The sequence below is a fragment of the Cherax quadricarinatus genome, chromosome 17 (assembly GCF_038502225.1).
Source record: "Cherax quadricarinatus isolate ZL_2023a chromosome 17, ASM3850222v1, whole genome shotgun sequence".
Lineage (NCBI taxonomy): Eukaryota > Metazoa > Arthropoda > Malacostraca > Decapoda > Parastacidae > Cherax > Cherax quadricarinatus.
Window position 1 is genome coordinate 29,413,629 of NC_091308.1, and position 12,033 is coordinate 29,425,661.

The window sequence follows — 12,033 nt, forward strand, 5'->3', positions numbered from 1 at the left end:
TGAGAAACACCATAGATGTGAAGAAGGAAATAATACAGAAGTAGAATGATGTCCAAATGTTTGTGGAAAAGTACCACCCTAAGCAAGCTGAAACAAGTCATCTTTGCAACAAGTTCAGTGACAGAACCATGTCCCATTTTAGGGAAATCTTTAAGAGGCACCAGAAACAGAGGACTGTGGACAGTTATTTTGTGAGACAGGGGTCCAGTGACTCAAGCTGGTCCTAGTGGCATTAAAAGACAGAGAAGGGAAGTAACCCCAGATAGGACTTTGATACCTGAAGTCCTCATGGAGGGGGATTCTCCTTCCAAACACTAACCTCAACTCCCTCTCTCCTCCTCCCTCTCTTCCAGATGCCATCACCAATCTTCAATAAAGGTAAGTAAAATGTTATTTTATGTTTATTTAAATTTATTATACATAATTGAACACTGTATTTGTTGTGTGTATGTAAAACTATAATTAATCTCTATAAAATGTATTTTTTGTGTGAATATTTTTGGGTTTGTGGAACGGATTAATTGTATTTCCATTATTTCTTAGGGGAAATATTGCTTCGCTTTTCAGACTTTTCGAATTTAGAACTAACTCCTGGAACGGATTAAGTTCAATATTTGAGGTTCCACTGTATTTGTTACATTTTATGTCTAAATTCCAAGAGGAAGTGTTTACAAGCCTGATTGCATTACATTATTGCATTCTGTTACAACTTCATGTGTTTTCATGTAAATTTTGTACGTACAATATTTTTGAATGAAATTTGTCTTAGCCATAGAGTCTTTTGTTCTTTATATCCTGTATTTTAAATGTATTTTGTCCTTAGAATGGAATATATATATATATATTATATATATATATATATATATATATATATATATATATATATATATATATATATATATATATATATATATATATATATATATATATACACACTATATGTTTTGCATGAGTAACTTATAATTTTTCAGATTAACTTGGGTAGCTCTGGTAATTGAGAGCTATGTATTAGCACCTGCATTGGAGGATCCTGAGGAGCTGATTTCACTCATCAAATCTCGTGACTTGTGCTGGATAAATGAGGAATACGATCCCTTGGATGACTGCCAGAAATGTTCATGTTAGTTGTGAAGATTGTTCTGTGATTCTTTTATCTAGTTTGTTAGTATATATAAGGATTAGAATGTTTTAAGATAGTAGGTTGGTAGACAGCAACCACCCAGGGAAGTGTACTACTGTCCTGCCAGATGACTGTGAAACAGAAACCTGTAACTGTTTTGCATGATGGTAGGATTGCTGGTGTCTTTTTTCTGTCTCATAAACATGCTTGATAACAGGTATTTCTTGCTACTTCTACTTACACTTAGGTCACACTATACAGGCACGTACATGCATATATATACATACACATCCAGGTTTTTCTTCTTTCTTCTAAATAACTCTTGTTCTAATTTATTTCCTCTATTGTCCATGGTGAAGTGGAAAAGAATCTTTCCTCCGTAAGCCATGCGTGTCGTATAAGGCGACTAAAATGCCAGGAGTAATGGGCTAGTAACCCCTCCTCCTGTAAACATTTACTAAAAAAGAGAAGAAAAACTTGAATGTGCGTGGATGTAGTGCAGATAACAAGAAAGAGATGATTGCTGATGTTATGGATGAAAAGAAGTTGGAAGTCCTGGCCCTAAGCGAAACAAAGCTGAAAGGGGTAGGGGAGTTTTGGTGGGGAGAAATAAATGGGATTAAGTCAGGAGTATCTGAGAGAGTTAGAGCTAAAGAAGGAGTAGCAATAATGTTGAAGGATCAGTTATGGAAGGAGAAGAGGGAATATAAATGTGTAAATTCAAGGATTATGTGGGTTAAAATAAGGGATGCGAAAAGTCGGTCATAATAAGCGTGTATGCACCTGGAGAAGAGAGGAGTGTAGAGTAGAGAGAGAGAGATTTTGGGAGATGTTAAGTGAATATGTAGGAACCTTTGAACCAAGTGAGAGAGTAATTGTGGTAGGAGACCTAAATGCTAAAGTAGGAGAAACATTTAGAGAGGGTGTGGTAGGTAAGTTTGGGGTGCCAGCTGTAAATGATAATGAGAGCCCTTTGAACTTTGTATAGAAAGGGATGTAGTTAAAGGTAATACATCTTTTAACCCCTTGACTCGCAACCCCAAATCCTGAGGTGTCTCCTGGTGTCGCAAAATTTCAAAAAAAAAAAAAAATTATTTTTTCTTATGAAATGATAGAGAATCTTTTCCCGATTGTAATGACACCAAAAGAACAAAATTTGATGGAAAACTGATATTTACGAATCGGCGATTTTTGCCCAATTTGAGCCCTATTTTCGGCTAATTCCATTGTTCCAGTCGACCAAACTCATAGCTATTTCTTTAGAACTCCATTTTTTCTATCGATTGAGTACAAGAAACTGCCCATTTACCGATTTCAACTACCCAATAACATGGTCAGAAATTTGCAATTTGGCCAATTTCATGAAAATTGAAAAATATGACAATTTCAAAATAGGGTCCAGAATGAACAATGCAGACATTCCTGGCTCTAAAATAACATTTTCTTTGTTCATCAGTCATGTCTCCATTCCCCTCTGATATTACTCTTGCTTTCTATTTTGAATTTTTATTCAAACAAAAAATAGAAGATTTATTGTTATGCAGACTGCTGCGGTATTGTAATAATTGTATAAATAATGTCAACCCATTCATGACTGCATATTAGAATGGCTACTTGGACAGTTATTGGAAAATGACATCATTTGTTTACTTTTGAACATCGGCAAAAATCAAACATTTCCCCTAATTTGAGCTCCATTTCAAGGTTCTTTTCATAGTAAAACCAATCAGAATCACCTCTATTTCTATAATATGTTTTCCATTCTCTCAAACGAGACCAAGAAAACGATAATACAATCATAAATACTATACGAAAATAGAACACAAAGTCGGCATTTGAATTAAAAAACGGTCGGAGTTTTTTTTCTCATGTACTGCGTGCTGCAGGATTTTTTTTATATGGTTCACACTGACCACACAGACCCATTCCCTCACATGTGGGACTATCAGCTTTCTCCTGCTTGATTTGAAGCCGCTAGAATTTATGAGTATATATTCGTCAAAAATCGGTGGCTCATGAGACGTATGTATATGACCGAAACTGTCAAAGGGTTAAGAAAAAGAGGATAAATAAGTATGCAAGATATGATGTAGGGCATTATGACAGTAGTTTGTTGGACTATGTATTGGTAGATAAAAGACTGTTAAATAGACTTCAGGATGTACATGTTTATAAAGGGACCACAGATATATCAGATCACTTTTTAGTTGTAGCTACAGTGAGAGTAAAAGGTAGATGGGATACAAGGAAAATAGAAGCATCAAGTAAGAGAGAGGTGAAGGTTTATAAACTAAAAGAGGAGGCAGTTAGGGTAAGATATAAACAACTATTGGAGGATAGATGGGCTAGTGAGAGTATAGGCAATAGGGTCGAAGATGTATGGGGTAGGTTTAAAAATGTAGTGTTAGAGTGTTCAGAAGTTTGTGATTACAGGAAAGTGGGTGCAGGAGGGAAGAGGAGCGATTGGTGGAATGATAATGTAAAGAAAGTAGTAAGGGAGAAAACGTTAGCATATGAGAGGTTTTTACAAAGTAGAAGTGATGCTAGGAGGGAAGAGTATAAGGAGAGAAAAAGAGAGGTTAACAGAGTGGTGAAGCAATGTAAAAAGAGAGCAAATGAGAGAGAGGGTGAGATGTTATCAACAAATTTTGTTGAAAATAAGAAAAAGTTTTGGAGTGAGATTAACAAGTTGAGTAAGCCTAGGGAACAAATGGATTTGTCTTAGTTAAGAATAGGAGAGGAGAGTTATTAAATGGAAAGTTAGAGGTATTGGGAAGATGGAGGGAATATTTTAAGGAATTGTTAAATGTTGATGAAGATAGGGAAGCTGTGATTTTGTGTATAGGGCAAGGAGGAATAACATCTTGTAGGAGTGAGGAAGAGCCAGTTGTGAGTGTGGGGAAAATTCATGAGGCAGTGGGTAGAATGAAAGGGGGTAAGGTAGCTGGGATTGATGGGATAAAGATAAAAATGTTAAAAGCAGGTGGGGATATAGTTTTGGAGTGGTTGGTGCTATTATTTAATAAATGTATGGAAGAGGGTAAGGTACCTAGGGATTGGCAGAGAGCGTGCATAGTTCCTTTGTATAAAGGCAAAGGGGACAAAAGAGAGTGCAAAAATTATAGTGTAAAGTGTATGGTAGAGTTATTATTGAAAGAATTAAGAGTAGCGGAGAGTAGGATAGCAGATGAGCAAGGAGGCTTTAGGAAAGGTAGGGGGTGTGTAGACCAAGTGTTTACAGTGAAGCATATAGGTGAACAGTAATTAGATAAGGCTTAAGAGGTTTTTGTGGCATTTATGGATTTGGAAAAGGCATATGACAGGGTGGATAGGGGGGCAATGTGGCAGATGTTGCAGGTGTATGATATATGAGGTAAGTTACTGAAAGCAGTGAAGAGTTTTTATGAGGATAGTGAGGCTCAGGTTAGAGTATGTAGGAAAGAGGGAGATCATTTCTCAGTAAAAATAGGCCTTAGACAAAGATGTGTGATGTCACCGTGGTTGTTCAATATATTTATAGATGGGGTTGTAAGAGAAGTGAATGCGAGGGTCTTGGCAAGAGGTGTGGAATTAAAAGATAAAGAATCAGACACAAAGTGGGAGTTGTCACAGTTGCTTTTTGCTGATGACACTGTGCTCTTGGGAGATTCTGAAGAGAAGTTGCAAAGGTTGGTAGATGAATTTGGTAGGGTATGTAAAAGAAGAAAATTAAAAGTGAATATAGGAAAGAGTAAGGTTATGAGGATAAAAAGATTATGTGACAAAAGATTGGATATCAGATTGGAGGGAGAAAGTATGGAGGAGGTGAATGTATTCAGATATTTGAGAGTGGATGTGTCAGCAAATGGGTCTATGAAAGATGAGGTGAATCGTAGAATTGATGAGGGGAAAAGGGTGAGTCATGCACTTAGGAGTCTGTGGAGACAAAGAACTTTGTCCTTGGAAGCAAAGAGGGGAATGTATGAGAGTATAGTTTTACCAATGCTCTTATATGGGTGTGAAGCATGGGTGATGAATGTTGCAGCAAGGAGAAGGCTGGAGGCAGTGAAGATGTCATGTCTGAGGGCAATATGTGGTGTGAATATAATGCAGAGAATTCGTAGTTTGGAAGTTAGGAGGAGGTGCGGGATTGCCTAAACTGTTGTCCAGAGGGCTGAGGAAGGGTTGTTGAGGTGGTTTGGACATGTAGAGAGAATGGAACAAAACAGAATGATTTGGGGGGTGTATAAATCTATAGTGGAAGGAAGGCAGGGTAGGGGTCAGCCTAGGAAAGGTTGGAGGGAGGGAGTAAAGGAGGTTTTGTGTGTGAGGGGCTTGGACTTCTAGCAAGCATGTGTGAACATATTTAATAGGAGTGAATGGAGACAAATGGTTTTTAATACTTGACGTGCTGTTGGAGTGTGAGCAAAGTAACACTTATGAAGGGATTCAGGGAAATCGGCAGGCCGGACTTGAGTCATGGAGATGGGAAGTACAGTGTCTGTATTCTGAAGGAGGGGTGTTAATGCTGCAGTTTTATAAACTATAGTGTAAAACACCCCTCTGGCAAGACAATGATGGATTGAATGATGATGAAAGTTTTTCTTTTTCGGGCCACCCTGCCTTGGTGGGAATTGGCCAATGTGTTAATTAAAAAAAATAAGAAAAAAATAAATTTTTATGTGTTTTATATGATTCTTCTCTCTTGTTTGCTAGTATCAATAAGAATAAAGGTTAAGCAGTTACAAATCCATTCAGATATTGCAGAATTTTAATCTAAGGATTGATACTGAAGTTTATATACATACTGGTTCTGCTTCTTCTCCAGCTCATTTACTTTTAAATTTTGTTTTTGTTTTGCTCCAGCCGATAACTTATTTTAACCTGATTTCAGATGCTGAGAGAGCATTCATTGTACCAGCACTGTGTCAGCTGACAGGCTACAGGCAGAAAGTACAATGCTATTTTTCAGGAGAAGCATATCGTAGGTAAAGATTTTTCTTTTATGCCATTGCATGACAACTCTATATCCTAGTTAGAAAAATTATTGTTTCCTATGTAAAGATTTTATTTAAGTTTTTTATACTTAGTATGTACAGTGGACCCTCGCCTAACGATGGCATCGCATAGTGTTAAATTCGCCTAGTGATTCATTTTAGAGCAAAAATTTTGCCTCGCCTAGCGCTAAAAACTCGCTCAACGCGATTCGTCCGAGACACGTCCACGTGCGTCCTGAGCCAGCCTCACTTGTTCTCTGGGTGTCATTGTTTACAAGCCAGCCTCCGCGGTCACATCCAAGCATACAATCGGAACATTTCATATTATCACACCGTTTTTAGTGATTTCACCTGCAAAATAAGTGGCCATGGGCCCCAAGAAAGCTTCTAGTGCCAACCCTGTGGTAAAAAGGGTGAGAAATACTATCATACCACAGTCAGCTGCTACTGCACCACCGTCAGCTGTTGCTGGACCAGTCAGCTGTTGCTGCACCACAGCTGCTGCTGCACCACAGTCAGCTGCTGCTGCACCTCAGTCAGCTGTTGCTGCACTACAGTCAGCTGCTGCTGCACCATGGTCAGCTGTTGCTGCACCACAGTCAGCTGTTGCTGCACTACCATCAGCTGTATTACTCGAAGATGTGGAGAGTGTGTTGTTGGTATGGCTTAACATGAAACAATTACCGAGAAACGATTAACCCCAGAGGGTTAGCCACCCAGGATAACCCAAGAAAGTCAGTGCATCATCGAGGACTGTCTAACTTATTTCCATTGGGGTCCTTAATCTTGTCCCCCAGGATGCGACCCACAACAGTTGACTAACACCCAGGTGAACAGGAAAAAATGCCTGGAACTAGTGCTCATATTAGTGAGGATAGTGGGGAGGATGTGGAAAGTTGGTGGAGGAGGACAATGAAGAGCTAACCACTGATGAACTGCTAGATCATCTTCAACAGCAAGAGGCCAGACCTGAGGAAACTGCTTCGGAGGAGGGGAGAGAGAAATCGAAGAAGTTGCCTACTTCAAAGATTAAGGAAATGTGTGCAATGTGGCTTGAAGTGCAAACCTTTTTTGATGAACATCACCCTGACACAGCTATTGCAAGCCGTGCTGGTGACTATTACACTAACAATGTTGTGGTCATAAAGGAACGAGAGGTACAGGCCTCTTTGGACAGATATACAGTGGACCCCCGCATAGCGAACGCCTTGCATAGCGAACAATCCGCATAGCGAACGCTTTGTTCGCTAAAATTTTGCCCCGCATAGTGGACAAAAACCCGCTCAGCGACCTTCGTCCGAGACGCGTCCAATGTGCGCCCTCAGCCAGCCTCACATGTGCCGCCCGTCCCATTGTTTACCAGCCAGCCTCCGCGGTAACATTCAAGCATACACTCGGAATATTTCGTATTATTACAGTGTTTTCGGTGCTGTTTGTGGAAAATAAGTGACCATGGGCCCCAAGAAAGCTTCTAGTGCCAACCCTACACCTCAAAGGGTAAGAATACCCATTGAAATTAAGAAAGAGATCATTGATAAGTATGAAAGTGGAGTACGTATCACCGACCTGGTCAGGTTGTACAAGAAACCAAAATCAACCATCGCTTCTATTGTGGGCAAGAAAACGGCAATCAAGGAAGCTGTTGTTGCCAAAGGTTTAACTGTGTTTTCGAAACAAAGATCGCAAGTGATGGAAGATGTTGAGAGACTCTTATTGGTGTGGATAAATGAAAAACAGCTAGCAGGAGATAGCGTCTCTCAAGCGATCATATGTGAAAAGGCTAGGAAGTTGCATGACGATTTAATTAAAAAAATGCCTGCAACTAGTGATGATGTGAGTGAATTTAAGGCCAGCAAAGGTTGGTTTGAGAGATTTAAGAAGCGTAGTGGCATCCATAGTGTGATACGGCATGGTGAGGCTGCCAGTTCGGACCACAAAGCGGCTGAAAAATATGTGCATGAATTCAAGGAGTACATAGAAACTGAAGGACTGGAACCTGAACAAGTGTTTAATTGTGATGAAACAGGCCTGTTCTGGAAGAAAATGCCAAGCAGGACCTACATTACTCAGGAGGAAAAGGCACTCCCAGGACATAAGCCTATGAAAGACAGGCTTACTTTGTTGATGTGTGCCAATGCTAGTGGTGATTGCAAAGTTAAGCCTTTATTAGTGTATCACTCTGAAACTCCCAGAGCGTTCAGGCAAAAGAATATCCTCAAGGATAATTTGTGTGTGCTGTGGAGGGCAAACAGTAAGGCATGGGTCACTAGGGAATTTTTCTATAACTGGTTACACCATGCATTTGCCCCCAATGTGAAAGATTACCTAACTGAAAAGAAATTAGACCTTAAGTGCCTCCTGGTGTTAGACAATGCCCCTGGTCATCCTACAGACGTGGCAGAGCGACTTTATGGGGACATGAGCTTCATTAAGGTGAAGTTTTTGCCTCCTAATACCACTCCTCTCCTGCAGCCCATGGACCAGCAGGTCATTTCCAACTTCAAGAAACTGTACACAAAAGCTCTGTTTCAAAAGTGCTTTGAAGTGACCACAGACACTGGATTGACTCTAAAAGAGTTTTGGAAGGATCACTTTAATATCCTCAGTTGTGTAAACCTTATAGGTAAGGCTTGGGAGGGAGTGACTAAGAGAACCTTGAACTCTGCTTGGAAGAAACTGTGGCCAGAATGTGTAGACAAAAGGGATTTTGAAGGGTTTGAGGCTAACCCTGAGAGGAGTAGTATACCAGTTGAGGAATCAATTGTGGAATTGGGGAAGTCCTTGGGGTTGGAGGTTAGTGGGGAGGATGTGGAAGAGTTGGTGGAGGAGGACAATGAAGAACTAACCACTGATGAGCTGATAGATCAACTTCAAGAGCAAGAGGCCAGACCTGGGGAAACTGGTTCAAAGGAGGGGAGAGAGAAATTGAAGGAATTGCCTACTTCAAAGATTAAGGAAATGTGTGCAAAATGGCTTGAAGTGCAAACCTTTTTTGATGAAAATCACCCTCACACAGCTATTGCAAGCCGTGCTGGTGACTGTTACAATGACACTGTTGTGAACCACTTTAGACAAATCATAAAGGAACGAGAGGTACAGGCCACTATGGACAGATATGTTGTGCGAAAGAAGTCCAGTGACTCTGAAGCTGGTCCTAGTGGCATTAAAAGAAGAAGGGAAGTAACCCCAGAAAAGGACTTGCTACCTCAAGTCCTAATGGAAGGGGATTCCCCTTCTAAACACTAACACTCTCTCTCCCCTCCTCCCATCCCATCAATCATCACCAGATCTTCAATAAAAGTAAGTGTCATGTAATTGTGCATGCCTTTTTCAGTTTGTGTGTACTAAAATTAACATTTTTTTGTGGTAAAAAAAATTTTTTTTCATACTTTTGGGTGTCTTGCACGGATTAATTTTATTTCCATTATTTCTTATGGGGAAAATTAATTCGCATAGCGAACATTTCGCATAACGACCAGCCCTCTTGCACGGATTAAGTTCGCTATGTGGGGGTCCACTGTATTGTGCAACAGAGGTCTAGTGACTCTCAAGCTGGTCCTAGTGGCATTAAAAGAAGAAGGGAAGTAACCCCAGAAAAGGACTTGACACCTCAAGTCCTAATGGAAGGGGATTCCCCTTCTAAACACTAAGACCATCCACACTCTCCCCTCCTCCCATCCCATCAGTCATCACCAGATCTTCAATAAAGGTAAGTGTCATGTATTGTACATCTCTTCTTCAGTTTGTGTGTATTAAAATTAATATTTCATGTGGTAAAAATTTTTTTTTTTTTTATACTTTGGGGTGTCTTGGATGGATTAATTTGATTTCCATTATTTCTTTAGGGGAAAATTAATTTCGCCTAACATTGAGCTCTCGGGAACGGATTAATATGGTTAGGCGAGGGTCCACTGTACTTTATGTACATTTTCATTCCATGTAGTATAACTTTTTATAATAGTGTATAATATGTGTGCTTAACTTACAGTAACACTTTGGTTTAATGGACCATTAGGGGTACGATGGTGTCTCATAATGCTTATTGTCTGGTTTTCTGAATACAGTGGACCCTCGATTATTGGCCATAATTCGTTCCAGAAAGTGGGCCTAAAACCAAAAAGGCTGAAAACCGAAATGATATTTCCCATGAGAATTAATGTACAGTAGACTGTTATTTAGCACAGTAGTTACGTTCCTGAAAATGTCATGTTAGGTAAATTTGTGCTAAATGAACTGAAGAACTTGTGGGAAAAATAGGGATACATTCCTGGGAGCCCCCATAAAGCCAAACAACTTTATTTTAGACCAACAATCTTACAAAAATAAAAGTGAACATGTAATTGTAGTTCATTGTCGTGATATATTACTGCTTAAGACTACAAATGCAATAGAAATAATAGTATTTCTTACCTTAAATTGTGGGTAATGATGTGTGTGGATGATTGTGGAGAGAGTGGATATGGATGGTGTGGCTGAGGCGGATGGTTGTTGGTTGTCAACAGAAGTGGATGGTAGAGGTTCTGGTACAGATCCTCCATCACAAATCCGGCATCATTGGGACCTGTAGTGTGCCGGATTACTGAGTTTGCCGAATTACAGAGTGGTTAGGTTAGAATACACATAATAAAATTAACCAACTTGACTTACACAGTTCATTGAATATCAGCAAAAATTGAACTTTTCCGGTACTTTGAGCTCAATTTCAAGGTACCTTTCATCATGAAAGCAATCAAAATCATGTCTATTTCTGTAATATATCTTCCATTCTATCAAATGAGTCCAAAAAAATGAGAATACAACCATAAAAACCATACAAAAATATACTGCAATGAGGCGGCTAATGGCTGAGAAGTTAACTCCCTTATTTATCGTCCATCTTTTTTATTTTTGTTGTACGTTAAGAAGCATCTTTCCATCATACATTGCCCACGTTTCAATGAGATAGCCCAACAAACAACCAAGAAAAAAAATATTTACCAAAAATCATATATGGCAAGCCCAAGCCAGGTACTGGAAATAAGTCACTTTGTCTGACTTTTCTGGGTTATCCTAGGTTCTCTATACATACACTGCTATGTATGATAATCTATGTAACTGTATTTGTGTATACCTGAATAAACTTATTTACTTCTAGTCTGTCAACTGAGTATAAGAAACCACCCATTCACTTATTTCAACTACCCAATAAAGTGGTCAGAGATTGGCAATTTGGCCAATTTCACACAAATTTCAACAGATGCCAATTTCAAAATAGGATCCAGAATAAACACTGTAGACATTCCTGGCACTAAAATAACATTTTCTCTTTTCATTTGTCACGGCTACAGGCCCCTCTTATATTTTAACTCTTGCTTTTCATTTGGAATTTTTATTCACAAAAAAATAGAAGATTTACTGTTATGCAGACTGCTGCATTATTGTAATAATTGTATAAATAATGTTAAGCCATTCTTGACTCCATACTGGACTGGCAGGCGGACAGGTATTGGACGGTGACGTCATTTGTTTACTCTTGAGCTTCGCTAAAGAATTGAACATATTCGCTACTGTGAGCGCAATTTCAAGGTACTTTTCGTCATGAAAGCAATCAAAATCATGTCTGTTTGTGTAATATATCTTTCATTCTATCAAATGAGACTGAAAAGATGAGAATATAAAAATAAAAACCATACAAAAATATGCCGCTAATCGGCCGCTAATGGCTGAGAAGTGAACTCGCTATTGATGGTCTGATTTCTTTCATTTTTGGTGTATGTTAAGAGGTATCTTTCCATCATACATTGCCCAAGTTTGAATAAGATAACCCAACAAACAATTGAGAAAATAATAATAATATTATAATAATAATAATAATATCTTTATTTACTACACATACATGTACAAGGTATACAGGCCTAGCTGACATCAGTGACATACTGCTATATAGAAAGCCGCTTG

General features: G+C 39.0%; 1 protein-coding gene across 7 annotated transcripts in view; it reads left to right on the forward strand.

The window, feature by feature from the left end:
- LOC128686346 (glutathione S-transferase C-terminal domain-containing protein homolog) overlaps positions 1–12,033 on the forward strand; it is a 70,813-nt gene that overhangs the window by 10,302 nt on the left and 48,478 nt on the right. For 4 of the 7 annotated variants that reach the window (XM_070085913.1, XM_070085914.1, XM_070085912.1 and 1 more), the window contains 2 exons: positions 972–1,120; positions 5,994–6,083. Coding sequence is in view for 2 of the 7 variants with exons in the window: in XM_070085919.1 (XP_069942020.1) it covers positions 972–1,120; positions 5,994–6,087 (243 nt within the window). In the remaining 5 variants the exon portion in view is untranslated. Of the gene's footprint in view, positions 1–971; positions 1,121–5,993; positions 6,088–12,033 lie in introns of all 7 variants that reach the window. The other 3 variants (XM_070085917.1, XM_070085919.1, XM_070085918.1) reach the window with 1 other exon arrangement.